The sequence below is a fragment of the Choloepus didactylus genome, chromosome 2 (genome assembly GCF_015220235.1).
Source record: "Choloepus didactylus isolate mChoDid1 chromosome 2, mChoDid1.pri, whole genome shotgun sequence".
Lineage (NCBI taxonomy): Eukaryota > Metazoa > Chordata > Mammalia > Pilosa > Megalonychidae > Choloepus > Choloepus didactylus.
Window position 1 is genome coordinate 37,274,390 of NC_051308.1, and position 23,828 is coordinate 37,298,217.

At 36.4% G+C, this 23,828-nt stretch overlaps 1 protein-coding gene across 5 annotated transcripts in view; it reads right to left on the reverse strand.

Annotated features, from left to right (window-relative positions):
• MIA3 (MIA SH3 domain ER export factor 3) overlaps window positions 1–23,828 on the reverse strand; it is a 48,878-nt gene that overhangs the window by 17,644 nt on the left and 7,406 nt on the right. For 2 of the 5 annotated variants that reach the window (XM_037823344.1, XM_037823338.1), the window contains exons 4-8: window positions 20,266–23,074; window positions 18,623–18,775; window positions 16,410–16,546; window positions 3,901–4,032; window positions 493–514 (exon numbers count right to left, since the gene is read on the reverse strand). In XM_037823344.1, the coding sequence (XP_037679272.1) occupies window positions 493–514; window positions 3,901–4,032; window positions 16,410–16,546; window positions 18,623–18,775; window positions 20,266–23,074 (3,253 nt within the window). Of the gene's footprint in view, window positions 1–492; window positions 515–3,900; window positions 4,033–4,998; window positions 6,204–16,409; window positions 16,547–18,622; window positions 18,776–20,265; window positions 23,075–23,828 lie in introns of those variants that run through there. The other 3 variants (XM_037823342.1, XM_037823347.1, XM_037823351.1) reach the window with 3 other exon arrangements.

Below are 23,828 nucleotides of genomic sequence, written 5' to 3' on the forward strand. Positions count from 1 at the left end.
CTAGAACTCCACTTAACTGTCATAATATTTTCTCTAAATTTCTATTAAGACACATACATTGTCCTGTGAAATCAGTATCCTTCACAAGGCTGAATGCTTCTGGAAAGGCACACAGTTCTTATCAATATTTACTTCTTCCCTAGAGCCTCTCCTTCCCTCTCTCCAAACTTCAAATTCATATCATCAATTGCCTCCTAAACCATTGTACCCAAATGTCCCAAAGGTCCCCCAAAGTCAATCTGCCCAAATTAAACTAATCATCTTCTCCATACTTCCACTATTTGTTCTTCCTCATCCCCTATTTCAACTGGTAGCACCACCACATACTCTGTAATTACAAGCTAGCAATTTAGGAATACTAAAATTTCCAGGAGTTAACAAGTCAATCAGGAAGCAGAAATTTATTTATCTACTTCTAACTTAAATAAACCCCAAGTCAAACACCAATACTGAGGGAATAGTACAAATGACAAAATAAGTCCAAAATGTTACCTTGATAAACTCTATTTTTTACCTAGAAGAGAAAGAAACAAAATTAGACGTCAAAACACTGATAGAAATATAAAATTTCCTAATGCAACAGTTATAATTGTAACCAAATGAAAATTTAATAACATTTTGGTTCAGTATAATGAATTCATACGATTAAAAAACAAGAAAATGTTAAAATGTATTTACAGTTTAATTAGCAATGATTCTTTATAAGCAGTTTCTAATAAAAGCACTGAGGTAAATACCTTATTTTGCAATTAAAGATAAACTTACATATCCATTAAGTGAATACCAATCTGATTAAATGAGCACATAACTTTAATAATGGAAATGGCTGACATTTTCATAGTAAACATGAAATCTACAAATACAAACTCTTTATAATTATAAACTATACAACACAGAGTACTCGATATAAGAATATTATTATACACATATACAACTGACATACAAACATATGGCTATTTGGAGGAGAAGAGAGGGAAAGCAAGAAAAGATAAATGAAATTCATAAAAGTGGAAATAATAATTCTGGGAGGCAGTATCCTTTCTGTTTTTATTTATATCTTTCTGTGTTTTCTATAAGAATGCATATCTTTTTTTGATTTGGGGAGAAAAAAATAAAACAAACCCAATCATAATCTTTAATACAAAAATAACTGGCTTTAAAAAAGTTAGCCTTAAAGGAGAAGCTAAACCTGCTTATAATTGTGCCTTAGAGTCTCCCCCTGAGTACCTCTTTGTTGCTCAGATGTGGCCCTCTCTCTCTAGCTAACCCAACTCAGCAGGTGAACTCACTGCCCTCCCCGCTATGTGGGATCTGATTCCCAGGGGTGTAAATCTCCCTGGCAACATGAGATATGACTCCCGAAGATGAATCTGGACCCAACATCATGGGATTGAGAACATCTTCTTGACCAAAAGGGGGATGTGAACTGAAATGAAATAAAGTTTCAGTGGCTGAGAGATTTCAAATGGAGTCGAGAGGTCACTCTGGTCGGCATTCTTACACACTATACAGATGACCCTTTTTAGGTTTTAATGCATTGGAATAGCTAGAAGTAAATACCTGACACTCAAACTGCAACCCAGTAGCCTTGACTCTTGAAGACAATTGTATAGCAATGTAGCTTACAAGGGGTGACAGTGTGATTGTGAAAGCCTTGTGGATTACACTCCCTTTATCCAGTGGATGGATGGATGAGGAGAAAACTGGGGAGAAAAACTAAATGAAAAATAGGGTGGGAGGGGAGGGATGATTTGGGTGTTCTTTTTTACTTTTATTTTTTATTCTTATTTTTACTTTTTCTGGTATAAGGAAAATGTTCAAAAAATAAATTGGGGTGGTGAATGCACAATTATATGATAGTACTGTGAACAATTGATTGTACACCACAGATGACTGCATGATATGTGAATATAGCACAATAAAACTGAATTAAAAAAAAAAAGTTACCCTTACATTACTCTCAACATAAAGAAACAATATTCACTAGTTTTAAAATTTTGTTGTTCTAAATATTTTCTTTTTTTAAAGTTTCATATTCCCAGGTATTTTCCTCTCACCTGAGATATTTATAGCAGTAAAACATCTGAAATAATTTCAAGGTCTAAAATTGGTGCAACATTTCATAAAATATTCTGCCACAATTAAAAATATGTGTGAAATAACATAGAAAAAACACAAAACAATAAATCTCATTAATATAATGAATATAATATAATATAATTGCATTTATCTAAAATTAGGAATATGGTTGAAGAAAGCTGTCTGGAAATATCTTCAATCAGGGTTAACAAATACAGTCTCTGGTAGTGGGACTGATGGTTTTACTTTTTTCTTTGTACTTGTCTATGTTGTTTGAGTTTTTCTACAATGTGCATGTATTATTAATATAATCACAAAACCAGTTAAGTTCTTTTCATTAAAAAAGTCAATTAGTTTGTAAGAACACAGAAAAAAGTGGTTATAAGTTAAAACAAATCTTTTTTACAGCAATACATCAACAGCTGAACAGATAAACTACACTACTAGGAATAATAAAAAACAAACTACTGATATAATGTAGATGAATCAAAAAAACCTTATGTTGAGTGGAAGAAGTCAGAAAGAAAATAATACATACATTACAATTTTGTTTATATGAAATGAAGTTCTGTAACAGACAAAACTAATTTATACAAACAGAAAACAGATCAATGGTTTCCTGGGACCAAGAGTTAGGCATATTGGCTGTAAAGGAAAAAAAGAACTTTTTGGGGTGATGCAAATGCTCTGTCTGTATCTTGATGATAGCAGTCATTATTAATAAAATCAGAAAACCAGTAAACTATTTCCATTTTTAAATAGCAACGTCTCAAATTTTCTAAGAACTCAGAAAAATGCATGAGTAATTTTTTAAAAAGACAGAGAACAACATACAGTACAATCATAAGTATGTATATGAATGGGTATATATACGTAAGTAAGCATGAAAGACAAACTGTACAGAAAGAGAAGACTAAGGAATAAAAATTTGAATAGTGTGCCTTTGGACACTATATAACTGCTATTTCCAAATAGAAAGATATTTTCTGTGCACAATGGCACAGATATAATAATGCACGTATATTTTCTCCGCATAGAATGATCAAACTATAAAATTTGGGAAAAACATATATATTGGGAAAACAAACGAAAATTACATTATCTCCTATATATTAACATTTTTATCAATTTGTGTATTTCCTTGCATTTTTTTGTGTGTATGTGTACATATGTGTTTATGTAAGAATATACAGTTTACCTACACTTCAAAGTTTTGGTTTCTGTTTTCCACTTAACATTAAATCATGACCATTTTCTGTGCCCCAAAGTTTTCGAAAAATATACAAATTAAGAGCTGCCTAAATATTCCATTAATGGATGTACAATAATTTAACAATTCCTTTACTATGAATCACTTAGGTTATGCCAAGTTTTCACCCTAATAAATACTGTTCCACTAAATGTCCGTACAAGTGCATGACTGATTACTTCTTTAGAGAAGATTGCTAGACATAGTATTATACTGTGTAAAAGGATCTGAACATTTTCAAGGCTTCTGATAGATAATATTAAACTGCTTTTCAGGATTGCTCCAAGAGCCTCCAATTCTAGCAGTGTATATATGTGCCCAACTAATACTTAATTTTTAAATTTTGATATAATGGACTTATAAATCGAAATTTTCCAATTGACATTACACACATTGTCTAGTTCCCTTACCAAAAAAGATTACGTTAGATTATTTTACAAGGTTAGCTTGGAGTATACACATTAATTGGTGTACATATAAGTGACTAAAAAAGGAACAAATAAAAGGGACAGTGATTATAAAATATCACTTGGATTTACGAAACAAAATATAAGTTAATTTAATCTACTCACAACAAGGACAGTTCTCCAGAAGAAGATGGTGAATGAAACGATTCCCAAAAAGGCAGTGATAAGTACAGGCTTCCATGGCAGGCCATAAAAATCAGGCCCAGGCCGAACATCATCAGGCAATGTAGCAACTAGCTGAAATAGAAATATGAGAATAACAGAGAGCCTTAAAGAAATTTACAATAAAGCAGTTACAGACAATTATTCATAGAAATTCTAAATCCTACCTACATCAGGTAATTACCCTCTCAAAAGCTTCAATGGCTTCCACTGCTTAAAGAAAAATTGGATATTTGCAGCCTCACATTTCTTCTTTGGCTTGTAATATTTTTAAACATTGTCAATCTAAATGCCTTTAAGTTAAGCATATATTTCAAGTTTGCAATAGGCCCAACCACATCTGCTGTCTAACACATGGCAAGAATCCTTCTGGACCATACTTTTCTCCTGGATCAGTTGGTTTTATTATTGAGAAAAACACATAACACAAGAAATTTAAAAGATAATTTCGAAGTAATCAACTTTTATGGCTGCAAATAAAACTAAAATAACATCACAAATAATGTGATTCCTCTAAGATTTTTAATCAGTCTATTCTACTCTTAAATAAACAAAGACTAAAACATACAGAGTAACTTCAGTCAGTTCCTGATTACTGGTCTGAATAGACTGCTCTGAATTTAACTGCCTTCTATAAAACTGAAAACCTGAATTCTAAACGTGTCCTTTAAGAGGGTACATCAAACACCACCCTCTATAAGTAAAGGAGGATCCACCATTCTGGCCCCATCCTCCACAATGCCGAGGATCAGGGGAAATGGACCGGCAGGAACAAGATGCTCGCTGTATTTTGCTCATGACTGTAAACAAGAACCTAACTCAGTGCCTGGCAAATCATAAGTACTCAATACAAAATGAACGCGTAAGGAAACCTCAATACACTCCCAATGGTTTCCCTAAACTGCAAAGCAACGTCCGGCTTGCCTGAGGCCTGACACGCTGTTTTTCCCACGCCCCGTCAGTCAATGCACCCACTCCATTCAGAACTCGTCCACCCGCCTTCGACGGCTGGGGTCCCTCCCCGGGAATGGAGCCCGTCACCTCCAGTAGCTCAGCTATGAGGGCTGCGTACAGCACCGACAGGGATCCTAGAAGTTCCGGGTCCCCCGGGGAAGCGGTGACAGAAGGCACAGTGGCAGGTACTGAGTCCATTGTGTAAGGACAGCTAAGGTGAGGCGACGCTTCTCTGTGAAAAGGGGCTGGACCACCCCTCTCTCTTTCACGGTTTCCTTCTTCGTTAGGGACCCGGCTCTGGGGGCGGTTACTGGGAGTGAACTTCGCCTTTCCCGGCTGCAGACACTTTTCGCCCTACGCCTCCTATAAAACACGTCATCAAACACTGCCCCTGGGCCAGGACCTGCAGTGGGCGGGGCCGGAGCGGAAGAAACCAACTGCAGCGCACCACCGGGAAGAAGAGAAAACAGACCTCGGAAGAATCCAAGCAAAGGGAGGAGGGGAGGAAAGAGGCTTACCAGACACAGAAACTGGGAGAGACGGAGATTTAAACGGCACCGGAGGTTGGAGGCGGGGTTACTAGAAGGAGAATAGGCAGGGATTTGGGAAAAGGAGAACGGCAAGCCACTCATACCTGTTCAGACAGCTGGACCCTTTTGCTACACTGCTGTGAGACATCAGGAACCTGCCCTAAATGCCCAGACAGAAGAGATGACTTTCTTCCTGCCCACTCCCGTCCATTCTTTAGTTTTTCCCTTCCTCATCTCCAAATGTTCCGACTGTCTCACATCCTTGCTGACACTTTTAAAAGGCCTTATCCCAAGGAATCTTGTCTTCATCACATCTACCCCAATGGGTTCAGTTCATTTCCGTAAGTTATGGGAAAGGAAAGAATAATGAAAGCTGTTCTAAGACTTGAAGACACTGAGAACATTTAATCTAGGGGAAGAAAGACGATGTTTGAAGATTTTTAAAGACATGTCTTCTAGTGGAATTTACAACCAATTCGAAAAAACGATCCGGCAAGAACAAGCAGAAAACAACCAGAGAAAAGAGCAATGGCGGGTGGAGTGGGAGAGCAGGGCGGGCTCTGTAACTAAAGCCGTATACTTCTGGCCCAAGAGTACAGACCGACCATGGAACGGAATAGAAGATCCAGAAAAAGACTTAACTGCATTGGAAATCTGAGATATAATAAAAATTAGTGGGATAAAATAAACTTAAGTAAGCAGTGTTGACATAAGTGGATATATTTTTTCTCATTATTCACAAGGATAAATTCCAAAGGGATCAGGAACCTGAATGTAAAAAAAAAAAAAAAAGTGCTAGAAAAAATATGGATGTCTATGTACTAATGAGTGGGGAAAACCTTCCTAATTACGTCTCAAAGTCAGGATGCAACAAGGGGAAAGATTTATAAATTTGAGTACTTAAAAATAAAAAAATGTTACCTAGCCTCAGCTCACCAAAAAAATATAAAATAAGCAAAACTTGCCAATGATACTGAGAAAAAAAAATTTGTTGCATTACAGACAAAAGGTTAATATTCCTAAAGTATAAAGAGCCTTACGAATGTAGACGTAAATGGCCAGCAAAACTATTTTAAAAATTCAATTAAGAAATGATCATAGTTCTTAGAAAAAGATATACAAAGGGCTCACAACCATATGAAAACATGCTCTACCTTTCTCATAGTAATAGAAATGCAAATTAGATTTGCATTTCTCACATTGGCAAAGTCTAAACATTTAAGAACATAGTCTGCAGTGAGAGACTGTGGGGGAGCGACACCCTGTTTATCATTATACAAACTGATACAACCCCTAAAAAGGGAAATTTGGCAATACTTCCAAAATTACTTGGGTATTTAACTATTGACACAACAATCCCACTTTGAAAAATTCTTTCCCAAAGATACCAGCAAAATGTTAAAAAGATACATGCATAAAACTATGTCATCCATCATTATTTATAATAACAAATGACTGGAAATAATTAAAATGTCCTTCAATAGAAGACTAGTTGAATAAGCCAAGGTAAGCTATGAAGGTGTAAAAAAGAAAATAATTGTATAAGTTTTGCTAAGGAATAATTTCCAGAATACACTGTTTAAAAAAAAAAAAAAAGGTGGAGAAAAGTATATACAAAATACCATGTTTACCTAGGAAAATAGGAGGAGAAAGTGAATATATATTTTTAACAGCTTTATAGAGGCAATACTGACATGCAACAAGCTAAACATATCTGAAGTGTACAATTTGATAAATTTTGACTTAATTTTCATACCTGTGAAGCCAGCATCACAATCAAGATAATGAACATATAATTAAAAGTTTTCTCATCCCTTTAGTAATCCCATCCTCCTGCCCCTTGCCACCCCTCCCTGCCCCTAGGCAGAATTTTGTCAGAATAGATTTGTTTACATTTCTTAGAGTTGTATATAAATGGAATAATACACAGTGTATTCTATTTTCTCCGGCTTTTTTCACTCAGTATAATTTGTTCTGAGATTCATTCATGTTGTTGTTTTTACAGCTTTCTTCTAGAAGTTTTATAGTTTTATATTTAGATCATGACCCATTTTGCATTTTTGTATTTGAGGTGAGATATGGATTGAAGTCAATTTTTTGCATATGAATATCTATGTCCTGCACCATTTGTTGAAAAGGCATTTCTTTCTCCACTTAATTGTCTTTCCATCTTTGTCAGAAATGTGTTGTTCATATATGTGTGGATCCATTTTGGACTTACTATTTTTGTTCCATTAATCTATTTGCCAATATCATGCTAATTAATGTAGCATTATTATAAGCCTTGAAATCAGGTAGTGGTGGGCTATTTTAGGTTCTTTGCATTTTCCATATGAATTAGAGAATCAGCTTGTCATTTTCTACAGAATTAAAAAAAAAAAAAGCCTATGGGCTTTTGATTGAGATTGTGTTAACTCAATTCATCAAGCTGGGGATAACTGACATCTTAACAATACGTAATCTTCTGACACAAACAAGGTATATCTCCACAGATATTCAGGTCTTTAATTTCTATCAGCAACATTTTATAGTTTTTAATGTATAGCTCTTGAACATTTTTTGCCAGATTTATCCTTAAGTAGTTCATATTTTTGATGCTATTATACATGGAAAGTTTTTTAAGTTTCCATTTCTGATTGTTCATTGCTAGCATATGGAATAAAATTGCTTTTAGATGTTGATCTTTACTTGGCAAACTTACAAAATCACTTATTAGTTCTTTTAACATTTTTGTAGCTCTCATCAGATTTTATGCATAGATGTTCATGTTATATGAAAATAAAGAGAATTTTCCCTTCCAATCTGAATGCATTTTACTTCTGTTTTTTGCTTTAGTACACTGGCTATTGTCTTATTGCATTTCAGTACAACACTGAATAGATGTGGAGAGAGTGGACTTCCTTGTATTGTTTCTGTTCTTGGGGGAAAGCATTCAATCTTTCACCATTAAGTATGATGTTAGCTGCAAATTTTTCATAGAGATTATTTTAAATTCCCTTATATCCCTAGTTTGCTAATGGCTTTTTAAATAATAAGCAAAGTTTGATTTTTTAAATATTTTTTCTATTTATTGAGATAAACATACAAACTTTCAGTTTGTTTATATAGTGAATTACATGGGTTGATTTTTGAATGTTAAACCAACCTTGCATTCTAAGGACAAACTACTTAGTCATGATGCATTATGTTGTATTATATATTGTTGGATTTTTTTTTTTTCTTTTTTTGCTAAAATTTTGTTTAGAATTTTTGTACCCACGTTCATGAGAGATACTCGTCTCTGGTTTTCTTTTCTTATATGTCTTTGGTTTCAATATCATGGTAATGCTGGCCTCATACAGTGAGTTGGGAAGTATCTTCTCATCTTCCATTTTCTAAGAGAGTTTGTGTAAAATTAGTAGTATTCCTTATGTTTTACAGAATTCACTACTAAAGGTATCTGGGCCTGGAGTTTCTTTGTGGTACAATATTAACTAAATTCAACTTCTCTAACAGATATAAAGCTACTGAAGTTACTTCTCAAATGAGCTTCTTGAGTTTGCGTCTGAGAATTTCTCCATTTCATCCAAACTGTAAGTTAATTGCCATTAAGTGTTCATAATATTCCCTTATTATTCTGTCAATCTCTGTAGAATCTGTAGTGGTGTTCCTTCTCTGCTGATGTTGGTAATTTGTGACTCCTCTATTTTTATCCTGAGCACTCTAAGGCAAGAGTTTAGCCCATTTTATTAATTACAAAGAACTGGCTTTTGTTTTCATTCATTTTCTCTATTTTCTTTTTGTTTTCTATTTCACTGATTAATGCTCTTATTTTTATCAGTTCCTTTCTTCTGCTTACTTGGGAATTAATTTGCTCTTATTTTTCTAGTTTCTCATGATGAAAACTGAGGTCACCGATGTGAAATTTTTTCTTCTTTTCTAATATAGATAATGTTATAAATTTCCAAGAAGTATTTTAGTAGCATTGCACAAATTTTATATGTTGTATTTTCATTTTCATTCAGCTCAAAACACTTTCTAATTTCTCTTTTGATACCTTCTTTAACCTGTAAGTTATTTAGAAGTGTGTCATTTAATTTCCAAATATTTGGAGATTTTCCAGAGATCCTTCCATTATTGATTTCTAGTTTAATTTTATTGTGATCAGAGAACATACTTTGTATGACTTGAATCCTTTTATATTTACTGAGACCTGTTTTATGGCCCAGATTATGGTTTTCTTGGTAAATGTTCCATGTGCACTAGAAAAGAATATATATTCTGCTCTTATTGGGTGGAGTGTTCTATAAATGTCAATAAGATCAAGTTGGCTGATTAAGCTGTTAGCACCTTCTGGTACCTTGCTGATTTCCTCTCCTCTAGAACAATAGAGGAAAATTGTTCTATCAATTATTGAGGAAGCAGTATTGAAATCTCCAACTAAAACTGATGATTCATCTATTTTTCCTTATAGTTCTATCAATTTTTGTTCCATGTATTTTGAAGGTCCATTATTAAGAAAAACACAAACATTTAGAATTGTCATAGTGTCTTTGATTTTTTTTCACTCCTTTATCATTATAAGATAGCTTTCTTTATCCCTAGTAATATTTTTCGCTCTGGAATCTCCTTTGGTATTAATAGAGTCACTGCAGCTTTCTTTTGACTAGGGTGAGCATGGAATATCTTTTTCATTCTTTTCACTTTTAAATATTTTTGTCTTTTTTAATTTAAAGCGTAATTTTGTGGGCAGCATCTAGTTGGGTCATGCTTTTTTATCCAATCTGGTAACATCCTCCTTTTAATTGGGATATTTAGACAATTTCCATTCAATGTAATTATTGTTATAGTTAGGTTTAAGTTTAATGTCTTGCTTCCATCTTGCTTCATTTTTTCTATTTTGTCCCATCTGTTCTATGTTCCTTTTTCCCTCATATTCTGTTTTCTTGTGGATCAACTGAGTCTTTTTTGCTGATTCTAATGTATCTCTTTGTTGGCTTATTAGCTACAACTCTTTTTCTTATTTTAGTGGCTGCTTTAGGGTTTAAAGTATATATCATTTTTATTAAAGCAGTTGTAGGTTTACAGAAAAATCATGCAGAAAATACAGTTTCCATATACCTGCCTCCATTATTAACATTTTGCATTTGTGTGGTACTTTTGTTACAGTTAATAAGAGTATAATTATAATTGTACTATACCTATAGTCCATAGTTTACATTAGTGCCCAGTGTTTGTGTTGTACAGTCCTGTGGTGGTTGGTTTTTTTTTTTTTAATTTTTATTCTAGTAACATATATATAACCTAAAATTTCCCCCTTTTAACCATATTCAGATATATAATTCAGTTGTTAATTACATTCACAACGTTGAGCTACCATCGCCACCATACATTACCGAACTTTTCCATTACTCCAAACAAATTATGTACCAATGAGGCATTAACTCCCCATTCCCTACCCCTACCCCGTCTTCTAGTAAAGTGTATTCTAGTGTCTGACTCTACGACACTAGACACTAAGATTGCTTATCCTAATTATCTCATATCAGTGAGATAATTTAATATTTGTTCTTTTGTGTTTGGCTTATCCGATCCAGCATAATGTCTTCAAGGTTCACCCATGTTGTTGCATGTATCAGAACGTCGTTCCTTTTCATGGCTGAATAATATCTGTGTGTGTGTTCGCGCGCGCGCACATGCGTGCGCACACACACCACATTTTGTTTATCCATTCATCAGCTGATGGACACTTGGGTTGCTTCCATCTTTTGGTAATTGTGAATAATGCTGCTATGAACATCGGTATGCAAATAATTGTTCCAATCCCTACTTTCAATTCTTTTGAGTATTATAGTATATATCTTCAACTTATCAAGCTCTACCTTCAAGTGATATACCACTTCATGTATGTAATAAAAACTTTATAATAGTATAATACCGTTTCTCCCTCTCCTAGCTTTTATGCTATTGTTGCCATACATTTTCTTTTACATATGTTCTAAATCCCACACTACCATAATGTTTTTCTTTAAACAGTCAATTAACTTTTAAAGACATTTAAATAATAAGAAAATAGAAAATATATTTACCCATTTCTGTTATTCTTCACTCCTTTGTGTAGCTCCATTATTTCCATCTGTTGACATTTTCCTTATGCCTGAAGGACTTCCTTTTACATTTATTATGGTGTAGGTATGCTGGTGGTGAATTCTTTTAGTTCTTGTATGTGGGAAAGGATTTTCATTTCACCTTTGGGTATGATATTGTAGGCCAGCAATTTTGTTTTTCAAGTATATTAAAGGTATTACTCCATTGTTTTCTCCCATGACTTGTTTCCAACAAGAAATCTAATGTCATCCTTCTCTTAGTTCTTCTCTATGTAAAATGTCCCCCCCTGCCCTGCCAGTAGCTTTTAACTTTGTTCTTTATCACTTATTTTAGGCAATTTGATTATGCTATACCTTGGTGTAGTTTCCTTCACGCTTCTTATGCTTGGGTTTTACCAAGCTTTTTGAATCTAAAGGTTTATAGTTTTCATCAAGTTTAGAAATTTTTCAGCCTTTATTTCTTCAATTAATTTTCTGAACAACTAATTCTCTCCTTCCTCCAGGGATTCCAATTAAACTTATATTAGGCTTCTTGAAAGTGTCCCACAGTTCACTCATGCTCTGTTCATTTTTCTTGAGTTTTTTTCTCTATGTGTTTCATTTTGGAAAGCTTCTATTGCTACATCTTCAAGTTCACTAATCTTTTTGTCTACAGTGTCCAATCTGGCATTACTCCCATCCAAAAGTTTGATCTGGGTCTCTTTTTATATCTTCCATGTCTCTACTTTTTTAAACATCTGGAATACAGTAATGATAACTTTTAGGTTTAGTTCTAACATCTCTTGAGCAGTTTCAATTGGTTGATTTTTCTCATCACAGTTCATGTTTTCCTGCTCTTAGCACAACTGGTAATCTTTGATTAGATATGAGGTATTGTGAATAAATATTTTTGAGCTTTGTTCTGGGATGCAGTTAAGTTACTTGGAAACAGTTTGATTTGGGGGGTCTTGGTTTTTAAGATTTGTTAGGCAAGACCAGAGCAGCATTTAGTTTGAAGCAAGACCTTTCTGAGTCCTCTACTCAACTGAGCTAGAATTAAGAGGTTTTCCAGGCATTATTCCTGGCCCTTTATCAGGAACTGTTCCCTCTTATCACCTAGATGGTTTCCCTGGCCTTGAGTACTTGTTACACTCATATGCTGACCAGTACTCTGCTCAATATTTGAAAGGGGCCCTTCACAATTTGCCAGAGTTGTCTCTCTGTAGTTGTCTTTTCTCTGGTACTCTGCCCTGAGAAACTCTAGCCACCTTCATCTTTCTGGACTCTCAGCTTCCTCTCCTCAACTCAGGATGTCCACTGGACTCCACTTGGGGTTCTTTTATTTCTGCGTCATGGCCTGGAAACTCTCTCAAGGCAGTAATCCGGGACAATTAAACGGCTCTCTCTATTCTCCATCTCTCAGGAGTTAGTGTCCTTTGTTGCCTAAGGTCCAGTGTCTTGAAAACTGTTGTTTCATTTATTTTGTCTGTTTTTCTTTTTAGTTGTTTCAGTTGGGAGGGTAAATCTGGTTTACCTAGAAATCCATCTTGGCTGGTTGTGAAAGTCATTTGCTTATTTTTTAATGGTAGGATAAATAATGAAATTAATTTGAAACATTTCTATAGAGGAGGGTAACAACAGAGTGGATGTAACTTGAACAAAAGCTAGTCCTCTCTGAATATACCTTGTTTTATACATTTGACTTTGAATCTTGTAAATATGTTAGAGAATTATAAAAACAACAACTAAAAAATTTAAGCATTCTGTGAAAAGCAGAAACAAAAAGGAAATAATCTAATTGTGTATCAAGTTGGTGGTAGGACCAAAGAAAGGAACTTGTTCAAACATATCCTAGTGGGAGAGAGCTTCAAGGTGAAAAGAATTGCAAAATATTCTTAAAATATTTTCAACAACACATGACTGATAGTAGTGTTAATACTGGCATTTGAATACTGTTGTGTGAATATTGTAAGATAAATAAATATGTTGATGTCATTGAAAACTGGGATTTCTAACATAGGTGAAAGAAAATACAAATGTAAGATAGATGAGGTTAAGTAAAATTCCTATAACATCTTGAGTTTCAACTAGCAATATCTACATGCCCTCATGATGAATTTTCACATTTAAAAACAGCACCCACATATTCCTAGCTTTACCCTCTAAAAAGTCCTAGAAATAATGGCCAACTCATAGGAATAAGCAATTTTAGAACCCAGAATGCAGTCTCTAAAATAACATTTCCCATAAAAGGAATGAGGACTATTTAGAAAAATGGCTCCTTCAAGATCTGGGCAGGAAATATACAATATAAACTTGGAACATCTCATCATACTAGAAAGCAAGGAAGGTATCAGTGACCACAAGTGGTGTCCTAGTGACCATTAGGGCCCAGGAGCCAACATGACGAATCTTCCACTAGCCAAAAATGGGAGAAATGGAACATCAATAAGAATAATAACTACAGGGAGTTGAAACACACCAAATATTTTTAAACCATGAGATCATAATGATTCTCAGAAAGGAATCAGGAAACAAAACAAAACCCTATGGCCATCTTTGGATAATGTTAGGAAAATAATTCATTATTTTGAAAACTTTAAATAAAGGGAAAGAACAAAGCATTTACCCTATCTTAGCTGTACAAACTGAATTCTCAGGGAAAAGAATAGTTAATTATAAGCTTCTCTTTTTAGAATATTCTACTCTTTAAATGAAGAAGGAACAATGTAATCAGATTATTATCATTTTGCAACCTGTAATGTACCTGCAGATCTAGGCAATGTCACCAATTACTAGTAATATCACCAAAAGAGAAACATTCAGGCATTAAATGCCTGTGGAAAACCCCACATCACCTATCATAATCTTGCCAAATAAAATTGTACTTCAATCTGACTACCAATCTATCAATTCCCAGGAAATATAAAGAATCAAAGAAACATGTTAAACTAGACCATGGGGGTGTAGTTAGCAAAATCCAGACCATGTTATGCCCTGGAAGCCGAAAGAAACCTGTTTCTTCAATGAATACATTTCAATTTAAAAAATAAATAAATAAGAAGACTCAAGAAGACAAAGGAACTGGTATGAGACTTGCCCTCCTTCTGTAAACAACCAGAAAATTGGACAAAATATATGAAAAAAAAAAAAACTGTTTTAAAGATAGAGAAGATAGAAACAAAAGGTAGCTCAACCATGATCCCTGAGAGAAGGGAAACAAATGAGGTGAGCCCACAATCACTGAGCTTCCTACCTGGAGGCACTTTCTACATGTCAGCAGAGGGAGGGGGAACCCAAGCAGAGTTCAGAAACACCGAGGTGAGGATGATCAGTTTGGAAAGACTGAGAGGCCTGAAATATGCCGGGAATGATACCAGAAAGATGGGAGCTACAAAGAATAAGAGTTCCAGACATCTGCAAGGGGGTCCTCTTGGGTCTTAGACTGAATTCTAACCAGCACCAATTCCCTGATGATAGGCAAAGAACTACTGCTGGAGGAAAACTACCAGGAAGCTGTAAGCTGAAAAATTCCCAGAGTTAATACAGGGCTAGGAGAGGTTTGTATTCCAGCCAGTTGGAGTGGAGTGGCCTTGCTGAATACCCAAGGCATTCAGTAGAAACCACAGAAGAATCACTGTTCTCTGACCATCCAAATGAGAACTAGACAGGAAATGAGAGCCTACAAAATACCAGGCACCACACTTAAAACTTTATTATATCAACTCATTCAATTCTTACCACTGGAGTAGGTATTACCTATGTTTTTCAGATGAGGAAGCTGAAGTTTCCCAAGCATCTACATAAAGGATTTATTGGGATCTGTAAGCAGATCTTCCTGGCTCCAAAACCCATACATTTTACAAAACAAAAAACTCTTTCCCACACAAGTCTTGAACTAACAGAACCTAAAGGGAAAATATTTTTGTTGGGGAGGTTTCTTTCTCTCCAGCCCCAAGGGCAATTTGACCTCCAGCTTCTGAAAGCTTGCTCATCCCAATAAATTACCAAGAAAAGTATCTAATTTCAATATATACCTTTTTAGGAGCTAAACCTTGAAAAGATGAGATAAATATCCAGACAGAACAAATGTCTCATTTGAATCTTGGCTATTTAGAAAGATCAACCTGAATAAATATTCAGCCACAAGTGACTCTTTCTAAGAAACAAATCTGACCTTATCACCTTCCTGCTTAAAACTTTCAAAGGATCCCCATCCCTTACAATCTAACACCACTTACCGTGACACACAACGTCCTTTATGATTTACCCCTGCCTCCCTCCAACAGACCACCCACTTCTAATTCTACTCTTTAACAACACCAACTCCTCATGCTTCCCTGGATCCCCAAATAACCTTTATTTCATGTCATATTTATACGCTATGTCTCCCCTGACTGTACCCATACCCCACAGCCATTCCATTCAACAACAAACTACATATCCAACTTCCTTTGTCCTTTAACTCTCTGCTCAAACCATGTCTCAACTAACTTCTTCTGCATTTCCCTGATCATCCTCCCCACCACCACAGTGAATCAATATATTCAATAACTTGCTCTACCATCAAGTAAGCATGTATATTTCTGCCTGTATTGTATTATATTTCAGTGAATGTCTTTATGTCCCTGATAGCCTGAAAGGACCTTGAGAGAAAGAACCATGTCTGACAAGAGTGTATGTGCCCAGCCCTGGCCCACAGCAAATCCTTCTCAAGGGTGCGCTGAACTGAAGTAGGAATCCATAAAAGCCACGCACCTGTGGTTTGCTTCCAAAGCTATCATCAAAGGATCAGGAGTAATTTTCATAAAGACATTTTAAGTTCTTCACCCCATGTCCAAAATCAACTTTAAACTCTAATAATCAACATTCTATCTGAAGAAGATGTATATACCAAACTTACCATTGTAGTTAAATAAAACATGAATGAACATACTGAAAGAATTGTATTTTTGAAAGGTGTAATACTTGTTGGCTCTTCAGCATTTGTTTCTGGTTGCCCTTCTGCATCAACAGGAGTACCTTCTGTTGGAATGATCCCTAAAATTGAGGGGAAAAAACTGTTGCTTTATTTTATGTTTAAAATAAAAATTGTCATCTCTTCATTTCATGTATTTTTTGAGGGCCCACTAAATATTAGTCACTGGACCTGGAATGCGTGGTTCTCCTAAAGACAATTATATGGAGGAAAAATTCTGAATCCCAGTTAGAGCCATCGAACTCTTCAGTTGTAAAATGAACATACTTCCAGTCCCCCGCCACTATCACCAACTCACTCCATCATCTCCCTGGCAATGCAACTGCTATGTCAACAATATCTACTCATGGGAACAGGGTAAAATGGAATTGTTTACTTTCTCCATATACTTAAACAGTCGCATTTAACAGACATTTATTTAGTGCTGGTGAAGCACTGTATTAGAAACTTCAGGAAAACAATAAGTGAGAATGAGTCTCTGTTTGCAAACCTGTAGGTGGAATGTGCCAGTGCTTGGCATGGTAGCTGGCATCTGACAGGTACTCAGTGATTGTTTAGTGAATGAATGGATGACACCTACATGAAAGAGAGTATGGCAAAAGCCAAGGAAGACTAAAGGGAGTTGTTTACAGGGCAGAGGCCTGACCTGGAAGCTTGTGAAAGAGGTCAAATCCTCGCTAAACCTTAAAAGATTTCAAAAGAAGAGGTACAGGGAGGGGATCTCAGTAATGAGTCCTGTGAGTCTTGGACACGTTTTGTGAGCAGCAAGGAGTCCACCTTGGATGGCATCTGAAATGCATGGAGGCACACTGGCAAGATCAGCCTGAAAAGGTAGCTTACATCATTTTGTGGTGTCTCTTAAATGACATGGCGAAACTTTGTTCACAATCCTGTAAGCAGAATTTTTCCCAATCCTGAAAGTTTTTGAGCATGAGAATAACAAGGTACATGACTCATCTTCAATAAGCAGAAATGTTTTATGAGTTAAAAGACTTTAGAAGTAGAGAATATTGCACATGAATGCAATGTCCTCTGAAGCATGGGAGACCTTGGATATACTGTCATTCCTTCTCAAATTAACTGAATTCATCTCCCTGCTGGGACTTCTCCAAGACTTTGGAGGTGGGGTCAGACCAGTGTTGCCAAGCCTTGCAGGTGTTACTAGGTAACGTTACACCTATGCTTACAGACCACAATGTCTACAAACACAAAAAATAGTAACATCATCAATTTCACCGTATTAGACAAAATAACCAATCAGCTGGTCTTCTGATTTACTGAGAAAATGAGAATGAGCTCACAGAAATGAGAAAGCTGTTGCTATCATCAGTGGGGTTGTATTTTTTTTTTTTTTTTAATTTTTAAAACAACTTTCTCCATTAAAATGAAATGAGTTGCTCTCCCATTGGGTGGTTACCATGATTAAGTTTACTGTGATTAAGTACTTATGACAAGTGTCAGTCTACACTGGACTATTATATATTGCAAAGTCCTATACTGTTTTCTATCTTATAGTATAAAAATAACTCTATATAAATATCTCCTTCACTGCTTCTTAAACAAATTTTACTTAACATGTCCAGGTTGAAAATATTTTTAAAAATTAACTAAGCTACACTGTATACTACTGGGGAGATTGGAGGGGGAGTGGGGAAAAGCACAGAATTATTAAGTTTTATAGCAGTGGTCCTCAAACTTCAACTTGCATCAGAATTTTCTGGAGGGCTTGTTAAACACAGATTGCGGAGCCCCACTCCCAGAGTTTCTGATTCAGAGGTTGGAAAATTTACATTTCTAAAGTTCTTATGTGAGACTGATGCTGTTGGTTCAGTTGAAAACTATTGTTTTAAAGCATAAGGACTTTTCATTTTAGATTAAAATTATTTACACAAGCCAGTGATAGCCAAACATTGGTTTGTAGGTTAGCTATGGTCTCTGGCCTCTTTCCTATTTTTGATCGCCATCTGTCTTAACTTCTGCTTTTCTCTCAATTAAATGTTCTGGATTTTTTTTTTTTAACTGGCACATACCTGTACTACTTTTCCCTTGATTTCCTAACTTTGACAACAAATCTCCTAGACGGTCTTGTTTATGATGTGTCTTTACTTTGAAGAGAAAAATAAGCATGCTTTATTTACCTGGGTCTAAGACTTTCTCAGTATTCAGCTTCTCTGATACTTCAGAGTAACCTGTGTCGCTAATCATGGGTTGATCCAAGTGGCCGGGAACCTGCATTTTAAGATCTTCTGTGTTCTCCGGTGGGAAATTATCCTCATGAGGAAGTTGTATCTCTACAGGGTAGAAGGATGTGTTGAGCTAGCAAAGCTTAATGAAACTTCCATTCAGCTCATGCCCTGAACAGTACCTGTCACTGTACAACTCCTGGGGCACCTCAACACTACCCCCCTCCCCCCAGCACTGGCATCCTGTGGAGCATAACTGCACAGGATAACAAGAGTTTCAATTTCTTTTATTCCACTTCAGAGGTGGCTAATCTACATAATAAAAATTACAATGAAAACTTTATTCCAAAGTGTTTTATAAATAAATATATATATGGTAGGGACGTCAATAAATTAGCTTCTTTTGGCAAACCAATACATGCCCACACATATAAATGTGCAAAAGAGGATTCCAGTCAAGAGCAAAAATATGAAACCTCTCTTTTATACAGATGTTACATGAACTCTTTCATACACAAAGCGTACTTGTCTCACAGAGGTAGAACAGAGAGAGGCATTACACATAAAGAAAGGCACTTTGCTGAAGTGTCTTTCAAATATTTTCAGAGTAACACTAAGAGTGAAAAAGAGTGAACCCTTCCCCAAGAGGCTCAAGTAATAGCTCAAGGAGACCCATAGCAAAGATAAATTTCTTTGAAGCCTCATATTTTAGCCTGAAAATACATAATACATTTGAATTTTGCATTCTAATCCACACTATACATGCTTTGATTAAATGCAATAATGTCCCCCTCCCCCAGTTCTCAGGAAAAATTGGCACTCTGGGAAGATACAATACATTTATTCTGTGGCTTTACCTATTATATGTTATAGACCCTCAAGTACCCCACTTTGAAAAGCATGGGTATAGAGAATACAGCATGGAACTAAGAATTATAAAGTTTATATCAGGTTTTGGCTCAGAGTCAATTCAGCAAATATTTGCCGAATGCCTTCTATGTCAAGTGCTGTGGGAAAAGGTTCTCATCCTGGTTCTAGCTTGGAGCAAGCTGAATGAAAGAACCATAGGGCCCAGCAGAGTTTAAGTGGAGTGAGTAATTGCTCCCATGAAGCAGGAAAGAACGTGAAATCCACAAAAGGTGGAAAATTGGGAGCAATTAAAGAGCTCAAGCAAGGCATCTCGTTAAGTTATGCCAGTCAATCCTTGACTGGAAAGCAGATATTTTATGGTAAAGAAATTGTGTTCAACAGAGCTCTTTCATGATATTACATGAAATCTGTCCTTATTTAACAGCTCTACTTTGTGCTTCCTTTTCCTATTTCTTTCTTTCTCTTTGGCTTTTTATAAAGTCTGCTTTTGAAAATACTAGCCAGTTTCAACTGCTGCAGCCTAAAAGAAAGCACAAGGGAACATGTAGAGCTCATCATGCTGTCTCTGTCCTCTGGGCACATTGTAAACTGGGAACAGTGCTTTATTTCTGTGACTCACTTGCTCTTGCTCTCTCTCTCTCTCTCACACACACACACACACACACACACACACCTGTTTCTCAAGTCCAACTCAACAAGGCCATAAGCCTTTATAATAAGTACTTTACCTTCTATAGGTGCATCCCAGACTTCATCTGGAGGCTGTGCTGTTGCCAGTGGTACAATCTTTCCCAATGTGGAGTGCTTGTACCTGACAAAATAGATCAGGTTTTGAATATCATCCAGGACTGCAGCCTCTTCAAATACGTTATTTTCCTTCACTCCCAGGTCTTTATTTTCAGTCACAAAAGTATCAAGCATTTTCTCTGCTACACTTAGAATTTGTGACTCAGAAGCACGAAAAACCTTATCTAAGACTTTCTCCACATTATAGGGCAGGCTCTCTTGCTGAGCTGACTTCAACCTTAATGACATTTCTTGGAACATGGCTTCCAGCTCATAGACATCAAAGTACTTCTGGAACCGCTGCAAAGATTGCTGTTCTTTAAAGAAGTTCCCTATTATAGGCAAGTTCTTCACAATGTCACCATGCTCTGGCTTCACAGTTGTAGATGGAGTCCAGTGGAACACGTCATCTTCAAGTTCTTCAGAAGCGGACTGCTGACTTTCTGTATCCATGAATTTCTGTAAATCCTCATGGTCCTCTTTTGAGAGTTCTTCTACCCCATGCTTCTCTGTAATCCCTGAGGTGTCCAGGGCTTCGTCACGATAATCAGAATCTTTATTCTGAAACATTACACCTAACTCTGGAGTCTGAATTTTTTTCTGGTCAGGAAGATCACTTACTTCAGATGGTCCACGTGTTCTCTGATCCACAAGAGGGCTTTCTTCTTTTTCCACAACCATATTAGTTGGTTCTCTGTTTATCATGTCTACCCCTTCGGCCATGGTTTCACTTTTTCTTTCCAAAATCATACTAGTTTCTTCTTTGTTTTCTTCCATTTCTGGATCAGGATTATCACCCCTTAAAATAGTTCTTTCAGGGACTTGCAGATTAACATCTAACCTCCTGTCCTGAAGCCCAGTGTTTTCTTCTTTAGACTGCTTTGCACTTACAGCATTTTCATCCTCCAGTAGTTCTTCATCTTCTACTTCCGGCTTTTCCATAGGGGAACTTGGTTCTTCTGCACTGTAAGTTTGACCTGTTTTTTCTAGTTCTTGTATACCCTGTATTGCCTTGTGATGAACAAACTCTTTATCTGTGGAGTCCTTCTTGACCTCTTCCTCAGAAAGCCTTATCTTCCCATCCATTTGCTTATTAACTGCAGCAGCCACATCTCTTTCTTGTTGCCAGGAGAGATTTCTTCCCGGAATGGAAACTTCATCTTCCTCTTCTCTTGGCAAACCAATTTCATCTGGAGAGGAGAATCTAGGTTGATTTTGAGTTTTAAGAACTAGTTCCTCTTTAAATTCCTTACCCTGATACTCCTCTGAAAGTATGCTTGGTTCTGGTCCACTGATCAAAACATCCACGTCCTCCACATTGTCTCTGGATACATTATGCTGATTATCTCCTAAAAGTGGTGAAATACCCATGGATTCCTGGTTCCTCTTTTTTTTGTCCATTTGAGTCTCCACAGTTTTAGGGACAGATTCACTCTCTGAACCACCTTCCAAAATCTGCTCTCCAGGCTTTTCTTCATGTGGCATTTCTTTTGAGATATGAATAGCTGCTCCTTTTAGGTCATTTTCCTTGTTATCAAAGGCTGGTTTTAGTGTTTTTTTACCAATTTCAGCAGTTAGCAGAGATTTAAGATTAGTGCTTTGAGTAGAACCAGGCGCAGTTACCCCTTTTTGCTTCTCATCTTCTAATTCTGTCTCATCTTGCACCAGGCTGCTCGGGGATTCCCAAATGTTCCTCCCTTTTCCTTTAACGTGAAGTTCTGTGTCCATTTCTGGGTCTTTGTCATCATTTGTTCTCGGGACTTTTTCAATCAAAAGATCATCTTTTGCTTTTTTAGAGTCAATGTAATCTGCTGCTGATTGTGCTTCCCTCCATTTGCTATCTGGGACTAATACATCATCATCTTCCTTTTCTTCTTCTGAATTAGAACTCTCTAAATCCATGATACCTGTTTTTTCTTCACCTCCTGTGACTAAAATAGAGAAGACAGTATCCTCCAAGGTGGTTAGAATAGTTTTATCAACGCTCTTGATGCCAGGGGACTGAGTTTCCTCAACCGTATCCTCTTCATCTGAATTCTGCTCTTCATCTGTTGAATATTTCTCAACTCTAGATTTCACTGGGGTTTTCATATCTTCTCTATCCGTAAAGGTTAGTAATAGGAGCTCATCAAAGTTTTCTTTATTTTCTTCGTCTTCCTCTTTCCCACCTGGATAATACTCAGCATCCAAGTCCTCATCAAAATCATCTTCTAATGAAGTAACAAGTCTGGTTCTCTCATCATCAGAAACAAGTGCATCAGCAGTTGAGCCAAATTTGGTTTTCAAGTCCAGAGTCATTTCTTTTTTCAGAAGTTTATAAGCATCAATATTCTCCTGTTCATCTGAGACTTGAGAACTATTGCTGGTTTTGATGTTTTCACTCTCTGGCACTTTTAGTTTATCTTGCAGCATTTCCTCAAAACGTTCAAATGAAGAATGCTTTCCATGATCATTTCTTGTTTGACTCTTTACATAAGGGTGGTTCTTCTGAACCTCAAATCTTTCCTCTGAATCATTAGTATCCTCCGAGAACAAACTTTCCCTTTCCTCTAAGTTGGCTTCTTCTGGTTCAGATTCTGGGTCACTGTCCTCAGATATTTCAGGTTTTTCCACATGCTGAGAAGGTCTTGCAATAGCTTTCTCAGAATCTGCAATTTCAGAATTGTACAATTCCAAATATCCTAAAATTTCTTCTACATCATAATTATCAAAATCATCTCTTCCTCCATCAAAACAAACAAAATCTGTCTCCTGTTAGAGAAAAAAAAAAAAAAATTAGTGTGTCACTAATTGTGTCACAAGAGGAAACTCTTACCCATGTTAATAATGGGGATAATCTCAAATTCATGTTTGGCTCTAGTGGGGCTTTTGTGCCAACCTTGGGTGATGACTGTTCTTAGGAAGTAGGAGAGTAGGAAGCTGGAACCCTCTTTCCATTGGCTTCCTGCTTCCATGAGGAAGGACCTCTACCTGAGCAATACTCCCGGCTTCCCTTCATTCTCTCTTCCCCAGGGAAAGAATGACTCATGTGGTTAGTGAGTTTGTTCAGCCTGCACCTTTTCACTCTTTGGGACGTGCTAATGGGCAGGAGGGGACACACACCCTCAGTTCCTCATGCTGTTAGTTTTATAGGGACAATCCCCATTGGGGAGACCCTCATTGGCTAGTTCTGTCTGTGGCTAGTTAAGTCTGTCTCACTGTAGACTGTGGTGTTAAAAATCTCATTACTGCTACACACTTGTGCCATATTCTCCAAAAAGATTCATTAGTAAATAAATGGTGACATTTTACTCTCCAGTTGTCTGACTTCTGGGAGTCTCAATCTGATCTGAACACAGATGGGGAATAAAAGGGGATGCTATTTATTGAGTCTCCCAACATCTATGCCTGATGCTCTGGGAAGTTACCACATAATAATTTGTCCAGGAAAAGCTGGAATACCACTCAGTCTCTCTACATCATGCCCTCTAGATTATATATGTTTCTGCTCACCCAGCAAGAAACA